Here is a 16,300-nt window from a genome sequence, read left to right as displayed (position 1 = left end):
CCTGATCTTAATCTGACAGTACTCTGCTGCCATCTAGTGTCTTGTTACTACAACTACCCCTTCAATAAAATCTGCTGTATTTTGCACTGACAGTCTGGAGAGGACCAACTCCGGGTGGGCACACGTTGCAATACATACGATTCTCACCAATTATAAATATCTACCACCTCCCCATTATATCTTCGGATTAATATCAGACCCATATTGGAGAAAACTGAGTGTAGGACCTTTTAATCTGGTTAACATGTCTTCCCCCCAGCCTTTTCTCTCTTTTCTCCATTGATTTCCATTACGTCTCACTATAATTGTTGTTTAGATTATGGGTTGAATAATGATCCCGATGTTTAATTAATACTCCACATACCTTCTGGAAATCTTTATGACTGTTGTTTTATTATATTTCTTGTTGCCGATGATTGTAGCACACTCAGTGTCTTTGGTCTATGGTATCTTTTATGTGATTAAATAAAAAGAAAAAGAAATAATAATAAAAAAAAAAAGGTTGTGGTAAGAAAAGAGGGAGAGGGAAGCACTGAGCAGAGCCGGGAGAAGATCAGGTCCAGCGTATTCCTGTCTCCACGTGTAGGAGAGTTAGCAGCTGTGAAAGGTTAAGAGAGGAAGATACAGAAAGAAGAAGAATGGCCGATGCAGAGAGCGGATCACCAATGGGGATGGTAACGTCTCCTATGATAACAGTGGGAATGTCACAGGATAGGAAGTGTGGAAGCCAGGTGGCAAAGTGATCGACGAACTGGTTGGTTTTACCTGGAGGGAGATACACAACTGCCATACGGAGGGAGAAGGGAAAAGTCTAATGGTCTGGACCTCAAAGGAAAGAAACATAAGTGAAGATACCAAAGGGATAACCTGGAAAGCACAATGTGACGACACAGACAAATCTAGTAGGTCCAGAGACAGACTATCATTTGAATGTTTGACTATTGAACTGTTGTTTCTAAATTGATGAATGGCTGCTTTGACTCTTATATTAGCTCCTACAGTTTATTGTACTGTTATCTTTGCAAGACAGAGACGCAGGGTCACTGAACAATGATTTTTACTAATATGTTGACTACACATTATACCAGGCCATGCAGCTTGTTGACTTGCATTGTTTGGGTGGTTATAGTTTATCCTTCAATGTTTGCAAGTCAACATTGGGAGATGAACTGTGGATGCTCAAGCAATGCGAATTAGTATCATCACCCCTTCACCTTGACCTGTGGATGATGGCTTGAAGGACAGTTGTGAACTATATAAAGGGGTATCTGCCTCTGTTACAAGTAACTATACAGGATGTCAGCTTAAAGAACCCCGGCCCCTGCTGGAAGAATACAGATCTGCTCCATTGGCCATGGCTGAACCCTCAGAGACGTTTTGAAGAATACCGGCTGGGACAATGAGGTCACCTGGCCACGTATCTCCATGGACTTTCAGCTTCCTAAGCTTGCCGCTACCTCCTATTTGTGGGTTTCCACCTAAAGCGGGGTGCCACTGGTGGGGGTAGTCGGCCCTGGAAGTCCCAAAGTCGCAGCTGCTCTAATCCCGTCGAGTGAGTGGAAGGGCGAGACTCTGTAATTTGCACCATCTTGTGTATTAGCTGGGACTGTTCTATATGTTATTGTCTGTTTGGTGGTTCATTAAAGTATTGCCACACTGTTTTACCCGCACCCTGTGTTGTCTGAGTAGTATTATGCCCATGGGGAAGGAGAGCGGACTTTCAGTGGGATGAGCCCTTGGACCAGAGGATGGGAGCACTCACTGATCCCCTGTGTCTCCACAAACATTGTGATGAAAGGAGCAGACAACACCCCCATCTTGTCTGCTCTGAGGTCTGGGTGTATGTGAAAAAAGTAGCCCCTCATACGAGAGACCAGCAGCGGCAGTGGTGTCTGACTGCTGGATCCAAAGTTCAGTGACAGCTAGAAGGTTAATGAAATTAGAAAGAAGTCATGGATGCCAGGGAGTTTGCTACACGCTGACTGGGAGTTCCAGAGGGCACATTTAAAAGAGACAGGAGAAGGCGAGCACTGAATCTTAAAGAGATTAGCAGGGTTTCTATGTGCAGAAGTAAGAGACTTATATTTACTAGTTGAAGGAGGGCCAGGGTTAGGGGAGATGTAGCCAGCCACAAGGAGAAGTAGAAAAAAAGAAAAAGAGAAGGTGGTTTTGTGATTTGCATGAACGTTTTGTGCGCTGTATGGTGGTAGTGGTTGGTTTTGAGTATTTTAATAAAGTGAGTAGGGCATGAGAGCTGTAAATGGGAGAGGGGAGGAGAGAGGAGCTGATGTGGAGAGAGTGCACAAAGTGTGTAATAGGGCGACAGATGTGAAAGAAAGCAACAGCTAAAGTATAGATGAGGCAAAAGAGTTTTTAACGGAAAATACATTATGCAGCACAATTGAACAATAAACATGTTTTTGTGAATATCTTGCATTACTTCCCCGACTACTGCCCTGTCCAACTGCTTGCACTTTGATGATGTTGCACTTTGATGATGTTGCATTTTGATGATGTTGCACTTTGATGATGTTGCACATGTTCACCCAGCACAGGATTTAGAATAAAATATTTGGGGTAATTTTCCTACTACAGGTTTTACAGAGTACAAACCTGCGCCCGCCTGTAAACTCAATGTCTGGGACTTGTTGGTCCACGTCACTTTACCTCTTTAGGACAAGCAGAAACTTTCCTTGAGGATAAGGAAATTGAATAATTTACAAAGTTTGATAGCGCAGCGGTCATTACATGGTGAGACATGACTGTCCGAAACTCCATGTAGAGAAAACCATGGAGGAGAAATCCCGAAACAAAGGATTATGATCAGAAGATCCTCCTCATAGAAGGAAGATGGATTCATGGGCTTCAAGGCCAAGAGTGACGCCAATCATTACCACTACCGAGGCACCGCTGATCTCCGCCATGTAACCCTGTGTATGCTGTAATTGAGACAATCAAGTATGTGGCCGCCATGTGACGGGCCGCCGCCATGTCTTCTGGTGTCTTTGGTCATACGCAGGGTGATACACCAGTATACACAGCGTCCGCATATAAAAATATTACATAGTAAAAAAAAACACCATGAATGATAAATTAAAAAATAACTTATTACAAATATATGATCATGACATCACAGGCAGATATAGACATGCACCCCATGGAAAACAAAATCATCTGTAAATTATCTGTACCCTTAAAATACACGACGCATCCTGCAAAAACAAACTACAATAAAGTCCCTGCGTCGTCAAAGCCCAAAATGAGCAGCGCCCTTAAATTAAAGGGATTGTCTATGTATTGTACAGGGGGACATGTGGGCGTGGCCAGATGCAGTTCCCCGCTCTGCGGGGGGGGGGGGGGGCAAGGGGGCGCCACTGTGCAGGGTGAGAGCCCGCTCATTCTCAGGAGGTTGGACCCCCGGATTAGGAAGCGAGGCTAACGATATACAAGAAGGGCGTGGCCCTCTAAGATCCTCCAGGAGGCAAAATAATGGGAGGGGAATGAGTAACATGGCAGAAAGAGAGCGCAGGAGTCTCGTGGTGACGACTGCTCCGATGTACACGAATATCACTGTGGAGGAGGACGCAAGAATGATCCGGGCCCCGGGGCCCTCCATAAGATGCATTAAGCATCTGGACCGGGGCCCCCGAGTATTATCTCATCGGATCTCCCCTCACCTGCAAGAGAGAAATTATGGAAATCATCATATACGATCCATCCATCCATCACATACACCGTATACACCTATGTGCACTACAGCGCAGACTTACAGGGAAAATGGTCTCTGCTGTCCGTAGCATCCAATCACAGAGCAGCTTTCATTTTTCAAGAGTGAAACACAAAATGAAAGCTGCACTGTGATTGGTTGCCATGGAAAATAAACAAGGGCAGTTTTTCTTAAATGCAGTTTCATTCATCTCTCCCATTACATATAGAAGTGGGAAAATAAGTAAGTGCACCCCACCATAACCTTATATACAAGTGACTGGAGGCAGCGCGGCTCCGTATCATGTACTGACTATATAACCACACACAGAACCTGTCACTGCTGGTGATGACGGGAGCAGCGAACGTACCGGCCGCCATCATGCGGAGTCCTGCACACAGATCCACTGCCGGGATGATGAGCACGCTAGCGCCACCAGGTGGGAGTTCAGAAAGGCGCATCTCAGGTGTTGGCTGTCCTGGTTGGCAACACTGGGGATATAAATGTATCACTGGTATATAGATATATATGCCTTAACCCCCTCCGGTGTGTGCGCGAATATATAATATATTATATATATATATACACACACACACCCCTGCCCCGTATATCTACTACCTGCTCTCCTATCCCATATGTCTTCCTGCTCCCCCATAAATATTTATGTATATATCCCTCCTCCATATATCTATTCCAGTCCCCTAAATATCTACACCTTCCTCCATATAAATTCCCCTTCCCCATATATATACTGTATCAACCCCCGCCTTATATACCTACCCTCCTCCCCTATACTGTATAGATGTATATACCACTCCCCTATATATCTAGCCCCTCCTTCATATAAATTCTCCTCCCCATGTATATATCTAGCCCCTACCAATATATCCTCCTTGTCCCCCATAAATATATATACCCTTCCCCCATATATCTACCTGCTCCCTCATATATCTACCCACATCCCCTATACAGTTGAAACCAGAAGTTTCCATCCACTATATATAAAGACACATCTGCAGGTTTTTCTCAATATCTGACATGAAATCACAATAAACCTTTCCCGTTTTAGGACAATTAGGATTATACCATAATGTTTAATATTTGCCAAATGCCAGAATAATGAGAGAGAGAGAAGGTTTTAAGGCATTTTTATTACTTACTGCAAAGTCAAAAGTTTCCATACTCTAAGATTACTATGCCTTTAAACAATTCTAGACCGCCCATATGATGATGTCATGTATTTGGCAACATCTGAGACAATTAGAGACACACCTGTGGATGTATTTTAATGCACACCTGAAACACACTGCTTCTTTGTGTAGTATCATGGGAAAGTCTAAAGAAATCAGCCAAGATATCAGGAAGAGAATTGTGGACTTGCACAAGTCTGGCTCATCCTTGGGTACAATTTCAAGATACCTGAAGGTGCCTTGTTCATCTGTACCAACAATTATATGCAAGTACAAACAAGATGGGAATGTCCAGCCATCATACCGCTCAGGAAGGAGACGGCTTCTGTGGCCCAGAGATGAACGTGGTTTGCTCCGACATGTGCATATCAACCCAAGGACAAAAGCAAAAGACCTTGTGAAGATGATGGCGGAAGCTGGTAAGATTGTGTCAATATCCACAGTGAAACGAGTACTGGATCAACATGAGCTGCAAGGTTACTCTGCCAGGAAGAAGATGTTACAGGTGTGTCAGAAGTGACAGACAGTCGCTCTGCAGTTGCTTGCAAGAGATCTCTTCGTTTCGCATTACAGACACCTTCTTAGAAGTTGTCTCTCTAGAACCCAGTGGCTACCTTCTTGTGGCTAATAAACACCCTGGCCTGGTGTATAAACACCTGCTGTTTGCTGAGGGCGTTGCCGGCAATATTTACATGACCCCTTGTGAAGACTCAGAGCAAGTGCTTTACTTCTTCCTCTCTGGTGCTATGAGAATGGGTGTTCATCTCTCTGAAGTCGACTAAAAGCTAAGCTATCTTCCCTTGCTTGTTCCAACTTTGTTGTCCTTAGTAGTCAGTGGGGATCGACTAGCGCTCATCCCCTTCCAATCCTAGCCAGGGCCAAACGCAGGGAAAGACAGGGCAAGGTTCGCGTGCGGCGATTGGTGAAGAACCAATATAGTTAGTGGAGACAGGGTGATATTAGATCAGCCTAGGAGGTCTGCAATCCCCCCTTTCCCTAGAGTCTGGGCTCCCTTTCCCTCTTCCCTTTATGTTGCACTAAGTCTTTCTGTGGCACCCCAGGGGTCTGGTTGCCACAGTAATAGAAATATTACGTCTGAGAGCAAGTGGGAGGTTTCTCTGGTCAGGAGCCCTTAAGCATGCAACACTTCCTGCCCAGACCTGGGAGGGGAGGAATCTGCCCTTATAAACTGGGTCTGGGGCGGGATTAGTGAGTTGAGTCAGAGCCTGGAGACAGTTCCAGACACAGGGAGAGTTACAGCAGGAGCTCTGTAGGAGCAGTAGCTGAAGACCAGGGGCTGGAGCTGAGCAGAGCTCGCCCTGGCAGAAGAATCTTATAACCGGACACCGGAGTCCGAGGCTGTGGGGACTGATATTCACCCAGCAGCAGAAACCAGCCGGCAGGGGATTCCAGGTCCTCTGGCCATAGAAGCCCAGAGGCTCAGTCATAAGGAAGGGACCAGCACCGCCATCCAGGAGCGGAGGCTAACAGAAGGCCCCAAGTCACCAGCCATACGGGTGAGCACCACACGTTATACTCAGGGACGTGGGCTACTTCTACCCGCTTACAGCAAGGTAGCCAGGAAGAGTGCAGACTGACGGGGAGGCCTACAACTCCACCTGGCCACGGGAACTCCTGTTTGCTCTGAGACTGACCAGGCCCCTTATGTTAGCCAGTACTCCCGGGAGGGTCTGCCTTAATATCACCAGTAAAGACCCTGAACTGCACTGCAAAGACTCTGAGTCGTTCCTGCTTCATCGCCGCACCAGCACTACTAGTGCTGGTACTCCCGTGCACTATCACCCTCACCATCAACTACACTGCCCTGGGGCTCCACTCTTCCCGTGGGGAGTCACACTACCTCAGCTGCACACACCATCAGCCCCAGAGGTCTGCCTTGCAGCGGCGGTCCGCGCTGACCGCAAACCACGGGTGGCGTAGTCGGACAATTAACCTAAAACCCCCACAAAATACCGCCATCGGCCTGACCACCCTGAGCCACGGGACCAGGTCACCGCCACGGATTCTACAACCCCCAGAGACCCGGCTCCGGGTATCCCACACACGTCCACACTAGGCCCAGGGGGCGAGTCATTTCCCACACCTTGCGTGACAGAAGCCATTACTCCAAAAGAAACATAAAAAAGCCAGATTAATGTTTGCAAATGCACACAGGCACACAGACCTTAATTTTTGGAGACATGTCCTGTGATCTGATGAAACTAAAATTGAAATTTTTGGGCATAATGAGGAAAGGAGGAAAAAGGGAGAAGCTTGGAAGCCTAAAAACACCATCCCAACTGTGAAACACGAGGGTGGCAGCATCATGTTGTGGGGTTGTTTTGCTGCAGGAGGGACTGGTGCACTTCACAAAATAAATGGCATCATGAGAAAAGAAGATTATGTGGCAATACTGAAGCAACATCTCAAGATATCAGCCAGGAAGTTACAGCTTGGGCAGAAATGGGTCTTCCAAATGGACAATGACCCGCAGCATACTGCCAAAATGGTAACAAAGTGGCTTTAGGATAACAAAGTTAGTAATGTTTTGGCATGGCTATCACAAAGCCCTGATCTCAATCCTATTGAAAATGTATAAGCAAAGCTGAAAAGGCTGCGAGCGCCGAGCAAGGCGACCTACACACCGGGATCAGTTACACCAGTTTTGTCAGGAGGAATCGGCCAAAATTCCGACCAACTACTGTGAGAAGCTTGTGGAAGGAGATCCCAAACGTGTGACCCAAGTCATTCAGTGTAAGGGCAATGGCACCAAATACTAATGAAATGGATGGAAACTTTTGACTTTGCAGTAAGTAATAAAAATGCCTTAAAACATTCTCTCTCTCTCATTATTCTGGCATTTGGCAAATATTAAACATTATGGTAAAATCCTAATTGTCCTAAAACGGGAAAGGTTTATTCTGATTTCATGTCAGATATTGAGAAGAACCTGCAGATGTGTCTTTATATATAGTGGATGGAAACTTCTGGTATCAACTTTATATCCACAACTTCCTCCATATAAATTCCCTTCCCCATATATACATGTACTCCTCCCCATATATCATTGTCAGGACCCCAGGACAGTGGGTGACCGGCTTGCTGTTGGCGGCAGCCATCCCTACCTGCCATTATACAGGGAACCATCAGTCCACATCCACCGCTCTTTCTGGCCCATGCTGAGTCCAATCCAGTAATTCACATTTTCCCTGTATCGCTGAATAGTTTTCTGGAAGAGGAACAAGATGTTATAAATGTCCAGACCCTGAAACATTGTCCACATCTCAATATCCCCCTCTGATGGCTCTGACCGAGGTGCGGTGTCCTCCACCTGACGTTGGTCCTGCAGCACCTCTTCATCTCCATTGCAGTCTTCACCCCTCCCCCCCAATATAGACTACGAGATGAGCGACTACACTGAGCGAGGACCATTCACCCCACAAGAAAAAGTGGCTAAAGATCTGAATGAAACCTCATCTATATTTATTATCTCTCTTATGGAGATATTAGCTTGTACCGAGGTGTCTCTCAAGAGCCGGCATGTTGACTCCCCCGGAAGTGGGATTCGGCCACTCTTTGAACCAGTTGTTAAACCGACATCCAGCTCGGAGAACATGTAAGACACCAGCTCCCTGCTGTGAATTATACTCGAGCCTTTCAGGTGCAAATACAATTGGAGCTCTAACCGCTGACACTTCTAGGGTCAAGGTGATGTCAGCAATTTTATCAGGTCACCTGATCACGCTGCTGACATCACTACTGTGCCACAGAGGAGGAGGTTGGCAATAATATAAGTGCTCCACTGGAGCCATAAAAATAGAGAAGTTTTATTGGGGGGTAGGAGGGAATGGCCTAAAGGGACAGTATGGGGGAGAATAGTGTGAGGGGACAATATGGGGTAAGGTGTGAGGGGACAATTTGGAGGTGGGAGTCTAATGGTGATTCTGCTGCTATACTCATGTATGGATGGTAGTTTGGTGATGTTCTTATATACTGATAATAGTTCCAGTGATGAATATATGTACCCATGATGGTTCTGGAGATGTATGCTGTTATGCACACGCCCGGGCTAGAGCGGCGTGTGCATGTGATTGGTAGTGATTCCACTGGACCGTGCCGGAGAGTGTATGCCTGGAGGGGCGTGACTAAGTATTCACCCGATCCGACCAGGGTCGCACGACGGCATACGACGCCAGTGCACCAAGGAGGAACCGAGCAGAGGGACCAGGTGCTACTCCAGGACAGACCCCGGACACGGCTGTTGACCCACACAGGGGAATACAGGAACAGGCTGGTAGGCTGGCACACAGACTGGTATGCAGGCAGGCGGGTATGCAGGCAGGGGGGTAAAGGCAAGCACAGCTAGAGTGCAGACGGGGAGGCACTAGCAGGTAGGAACACAGGCGGGATAGAACCCAGTACACACCGGGACTCAGGAACAATACAGGCAGGATAGGGCCCAGTACACACTGGGACTCAGGAACAATACAGGCAGGATAGGGCCCAGTACACACTGGGACTCAGGAACAATACAGGCAGGATAGGACCCAGTACACACTGGGACTCAGGAACAATACAGGCAGGATAGGGTACAGGCAGGGCAGGACAGGACTGCCGGAGCAGCGGGCAGAAGCAGGGCAGGACAGGACTCTGTTCACACGGAACAGACAGGAAGGGAAAGACAGAGCCAGACACCCACAGGGTACTTGCAGTGAAGTAGCGAGTGGACCAAAAACTCACAAACGGGAGTACAGAGACAACAAGCAGGAGTTAGGTACGAGTACAGACTCTGCAGGAAAAGGAAGGGAATGGACATAGACAAAACAGGTAAAGGATAGGAGAGAGTTCAGACTGGAACTGAGTGTACGGAGGAGACCGACACTGCAGCGGGATACAGGAGCGGGTCTGGGAATACTGCCCCCAGAGAGGCGGGACGAACAGGCAAGGAGCGTGTTCAGACAGGACAGACAAGATACAGGACACAGTTCAGACACGGGAGCTGACACCGCAAGGCAGGAGAAATACAGGACTTAGTTCAGACACGGGAACTAATACCGTAAAGCAGGAGACAAACAGGACTTAGTTCAGAAACGGGAACTAATACCGTAAAGCAGGAGACATACAGGACACAGTTCAGACACGGGAGCTGACACCGCAAGGCAGGAGACATACAGGACTTAGTTCAGACACGGGAGCTGACACCGCAAGGCAGGAAACATACAGGACTTAGTTCAGACAGGCCTGGAAACAAGCCTCCAGGAAAGGCGGACAGGGAAACAAAGACGGGACCTGGCAACTTCAGAGTGCAAGCACACACTGAAAGAAACACATATGCTCAGGCAGGGATAGAAGGGAGCTGCTGAGCTAAATACCAAGAGACAGACAGCGATAGGCTGAGGACGCACAAGGGGTGTGACCCACAGCAGGTACAAAAGGCAGGAAGTGATCGGGCGCCGCCCTTAAGCAGCAGAAACAGACACAGACACAAACAAGACAGCATGGAGGGAAGCCAGAGAGACATTCTGGACAGGAGATCAAGTGCGCGCTCCTGCACAGTGGGAGATGGACCACTATGCAAGGACGCCGCCAGGTATGTTACATATGCAAGTACTGATGGCGGTTCTGTTGTTGTTTTCATGTACGAATGACTGTTCAGGAGCTGGAATAATGTATTGATAGTGGTTCTATTGATGTTTTCATATACTGATGGTGGTTCTGGTACTCTTTTCATGTACTGTTGATGGTTCTGGTGAAGTATGCATGTACTGATGGTGGTACTGATTTTTCATGTAGTGATGGGGGTTCAGGTGCTGTATTCATTTATGGATGGTGATTCTGGTGATTTATGCAAATACTGATGATGGTTCTAGTGATGTACAGTATGCATGTAGTGATGTGGTTCTGGTGTTGTATTCATGTAATGATGGTGGTTCTGGTGATGTTTTCATGTACTGTTGGTGGTTCTGGTGATTTGTGTATTGAAAGTGGTTATCTTGATGTATTCATGTACTAATTGTGGTTCTCCTAATGTATGCATGTACTTATGATGGTTTTAGTGTTGTATGCATAAAATGATGATGATTCTGGTGTGTATTTATGTAAATAAAATATTGTTCTGTCTGACAAGAATTACTGTATCTGTATTTGTTAGGAACATTAATTATAAATTTAAGCACTGTAGCCAAATCCTAATAGCATGTAATATACTCATCAACAGGATTCATCTCTGCTTGCCGATTCCAGCGGTAATCATATGATCACTCATATGCGATTATCATTATTACTTGATCACGTGACAACTTTCGTCTCTTCCTGCTTCTCTATATGAAGCAGAGTCTATAGTTTATCACTGAACATTAGGTAAATTAGGAAGAGCACCTCGCTGGCACATTACTAAATGTGCAAATCGCAGTTCCGGGTGTCATCACTATTTAGTCTTTGACCTGTTTTTCATCTTTATGGCATATGGTACCTATCTTTTCATTGTTTGTTTCTTTAATGTATGTATCCTTTTTACTGTGTGAAAGTAAGAACAGGGTGAGGGAGGAGGGAGCTGGAGGTGAAGTTACATTTATCTCCTGGTCCATGAGCACGGCCAGTGAGGAGCCATGTCTGGTGCAGAAGTCCCGGCTGTCGTTCCAACTATTCGTGGTATCTGAGAAGTAATAACAGCGATCCCCAACCCAAATCCATGACTTTTCACATGGGGGTCCATTGGAGCTGGAATCCATCACCGCACCCCGGGATAACAAAGCTGCAATCAGAAAAATCTAGTGAATGAAAGGGACATGAGATATAGAGGTATAGATTGGGGCAGCTCAGGGGTCCTTTAAAATCACCAAGGTTTTGGTGTTTCTGCCTAAATTTGTGCTGGCCAAGAATGTCCTAGGGGGTAATGATCATATCCCTGTAAATCTAGGGAGGACTAATGGTTAATACATATTGTTCCTTAAGTCTTGTGGCAATTATGGGCCAGGTATGTCCCATTATCATATCTGGATGAAGACTGATGAGAAAACATTTCCTAGTATTCACTTGGGTGATGCTGCCGTACCACTGTGCATATTGTGCCATATAATGGCACAAAAGTGCTACACAACCACCACAAAGCCATACAGCTCCACACAACCACCACACAGCGATACAGCTCCACACAACCACCACAAAGCCATACAGCTCCACACAACCACCACAGAGCGATACAGCTCCACACAACCACCACACAGCGATACAGCTCCACACAACCACCACAAAGCCATACAGCTCCACACAACCACCACAGAGCGATACAGCTCCACACAACCACCACACAGCGACACAGCTCCACACAACCACCACAAAGCCATACAGCTCCACACAACCACCACAGAGCGATACAGCTCCACACAACCACCACAAAGCCATACAGCTCCACACAACCACCACACGGCGATACAGCTCCACACAACCACCACAAAGCCATACAGCTCCACACAACCACCACACGGCGATACACCTCCACACAACCACCACAGAGCGATACAGCTCCACACAACCACCACACGGCGATACACCTCCACACAACCACCACAGAGCGATACACCTCCACACAACCACCACAGAGCGATACAGCTCCACACAACCACCACAAAGCCATACAGCTCCACACAACCACCACACGGCGATACACCTCCACACAACCACCACAGAGCGATACACCTCCACACAACCACCACAGAGCGATACAGCTCCACACAACCACCACAGAGCGATACAGCTCCACACAACCACCACAAAGCCATACAGCTCCACACAACCACCACACAGCGATACAGCTCCACACAACCACCACAGAGCGATACAGCTCCACACAACCACCACACAGCGATACAGCTCCACACAACCACCACACGGCGATACACCTCCACACAACCACCACAGAGCGATACACCTCCACACAACCACCACAGAGCGATATAGCTCCACACAACCACCACAGAGCGATACAGCTCCACACAACCACCACAAAGCCATACAGCTCCACACAACCACCACACAGCGATACACCTCCACACAACCACCACAGAGCGATACACCTCCACACAACCACCACAGAGCGATACACCTCCACACAACCACCACAGAGCGATACAGCTCCACACAACCACCACAGAGCGATACAGCTCCACACAACCACCACACAGCGATACAGCTCCACACAACCACCACACAGCGATACAGCTCCACACAACCACCACACGGCGATACACCTCCACACAACCACCACAGAGCGATACAGCTCCACACAACCACCACAGAGCGATACAGCTCCACACAACCACCACAGAGCGATACAGCTCCACACAACCACCACAGAGCGATACAGCTTCACACAAACACCACACGGCGATACAGCTCCACACAACCACCACAGAGCGATACACCTCCACACAACCACCACAGAGCGATACAGCTCCACACAACCACCACAGAGCGATACAGCTCCACACAACCACCACAGAGCGATACAGCTTCACACAAACACCACACGGCGATACAGCTCCACACAACCACCACACGGCGATACACCTCCACACAACCACCACAGAGCGATACACCTCCACACAACCACCACATGGCGATACAGCTCCACACAACCATCACACAGCGATACAGCTCCACACAACCACCACAAAGCCATACAGCTCCACACAACCACCACACAGCGATACAGCTCCACACAACCACCACACGGCGATACACCTCCACACAACCACCACAGAGCGATACACCTCCACACAACCACCACAGAGCGATACAGCTCCACACAACCACCACAGAGCGATACAGCTCCACACAACCACCACAGAGCGATACAGCTTCACACAAACACCACACGGCGATACAGCTCCACACAACCACCACAGAGCGATACACCTCCACACAACCACCACAGAGCGATACAGCTCCACACAACCACCACAGAGCGATACAGCTCCACACAACCACCACAGAGCGATACAGCTTCACACAAACACCACACGGCGATACAGCTCCACACAACCACCACAGAGCGATACACCTCCACACAACCACCACAGAGCGATACACCTCCACACAACCACCACATGGCGATACAGCTCCACACAACCACCACACGGCAATACAGCTCCACACAACCACCACACAGACATACAGCTCCACACAACCACCACACAGCGATACAGCTCCACAAAACCACCACACAGCGATACAGCTCCACACAACCACCACACAACGATACAGCTCCACACAACCACCACACGGCGATACAGCTCCACACAACCACCACACGGCGATACAGCTCCACACAACCACCACACGGCGATATAGCTCCACACAACCACCACACGGCGATACAGCTCCACACAACCACCACACAGTGATATAGCTCCACATAACCACCACACGGCAATACAGCTCCACACAACCACCACACGGCGATATAGCTCCACATATCCACCACAAAGAGATACAGCTCCACATAGCCACCACACAGAGATACAGCTCCACACAACCACCACACAGAGATACAGCTCCACACAACCACCACACGGCGATACAGCTCCACATATCCACTACACAGAGATACAGATCCACACAACCAACACACAGCGATACAGCTCCACACAACCACCACATAGAGATACAGCTCCACATAACAGAGATACAGCTCCACGTAACAACACACAGAGATACAGCTCCACACAACCACCGCACAGAGATACAGCTCCACACAACCACCACACAGAGACACAGCTCCACACAACTACCACACGGCGATACAGCTCCAAACAACCACCACATGGCGATACAGCTCCACACAACCACCACACAGCGATAAAGCTCCACACAACCACCACGCGGCGATATAGCTCCACACAACCACCACACGACGATACAGCTCCACACGGCGATACAGCTCCACACGGCGATACAGCTCAAACAACCACCACACGGCGATACAGCTCCACACGGCGATACAGCTCCACACAACCACCACACGGCGATACAACTTCACACAACCACCACACGGTGATACAGCTCCACACAACAACCACACAGAGAAACAGGTCCACACAACCACCACACAGAGAAACAGCTCCACACACCACCACACAGCGATACAGCTCCACATAACTAACACACAGCGATACAGCGCCACATAACCACCACACAGCGATACAGCTCCACATAACCACCACACAGCGACACAGGTCCACATAACCACCACACAACGATACAGCTCCACATAACCACCACACAGAGACACAGGTCCACATAAGCACACACAGAGATACAGCTCCACATAACCACCACACAGACAAACAGCTCCACACAACCACCACACAGAGAAACAGCTCCACACAACCACCACACGGCGATACAGCTCCACACGGCGATACAGCTAGACACAACCACCTCAAGGTGATATAGCTCCACACAACCACCACACGACGATACAGCTCCACACGACGATACAGCTCCACACAACCACCACACGGCGATACAGCTCCACATATCCACAACACAGAGATACAGCTCCACACAACCACCACAGAGCAATACAGCTTCACACAAACACCACACGGCGATACAGCTCCACACAACCATCACAGAGCGATACACCTCCACACAACCACCACAGAGCGATACACCTCCACACAACCACCACATGGCGATACAGCTCCACACAACCACCACACAGCGATACAGCTCTACACAACCACCACAAAGCCATACAGCTCCACACAACCACCACACAGCGATACAGCTCCACACAACCACCACACGGCGATACACCTCCACACAACCACCACAGAGCGATACACCTCCACACAACCACCACAGAGCGATACAGCTCCACACAACCACCACAGAGCGATACAGCTCCACACAACCACCACAGAGCGATACAGCTTCACACAAACACCACACGGCGATACAGCTCCACACAACCACCAAAGAGCGATACACCTCCACACAACCACCACAGAGCGATACAGCTCCACACAACCATCACAGAGCGATACAGCTCCACACAACCACCACAGAGCGATACAGCTTCACACAAACACCACACGGCGATACAGCTCCACACAACCACCACAGAGCGATACACCTCCACACAACCACCACAGAGCGATACACCTCCACACAACCACCACATGGCGATACAGCTCCACACAACCACCACACGGCAATACAGCTCCACACAACCACCACACAGACATACAGCTCCACACAACCACCACACAGCGATACAGCTCCACAAAACCACCACACAGCGATACAGCTCCACACAACCACCACACAACGATACAGCTCCACACAACCACCACACGGCGATACAGCTCCACACAACCACCACACGGCGATACAGCTC

General features: G+C 48.4%; 1 protein-coding gene across 2 annotated transcripts in view; it reads right to left on the bottom strand.

Moving 5' to 3' along the window:
- Positions 1-376: 376 nt before the first annotated feature.
- The window catches only part of LOC141258678 (uncharacterized), an 80,669-nt gene continuing 64,745 nt past the window's right edge, over positions 377-16,300 (bottom strand). The window contains exons 8-11 of one of the 2 annotated variants that reach the window (XM_073673668.1): positions 11,466-11,650; positions 8,022-8,125; positions 4,077-4,197; positions 377-3,677 (exon numbers count right to left, since the gene is read on the bottom strand). In XM_073673668.1, the coding sequence (XP_073529769.1) occupies positions 4,086-4,197; positions 8,022-8,125; positions 11,466-11,650 (401 nt within the window). In that variant the 3' untranslated portion in view covers positions 377-3,677; positions 4,077-4,085. Of the gene's footprint in view, positions 3,678-4,076; positions 4,198-8,021; positions 8,126-11,465; positions 11,651-16,300 lie in introns of those variants that run through there. The other variant, XM_073673669.1, reaches the window with a different exon arrangement.

Source organism: Phyllobates terribilis, unplaced genomic scaffold (assembly GCF_046119375.1).
Source record: "Phyllobates terribilis strain yellow unplaced genomic scaffold, ASM4611937v1 Scaffold_3__8_contigs__length_932513732, whole genome shotgun sequence".
Classification (NCBI taxonomy): Eukaryota; Metazoa; Chordata; class Amphibia; order Anura; family Dendrobatidae; genus Phyllobates; species Phyllobates terribilis.
Note: the sequence above shows the minus strand (reverse complement) of the source record. Positions and strands in the feature narration are given on the sequence as shown.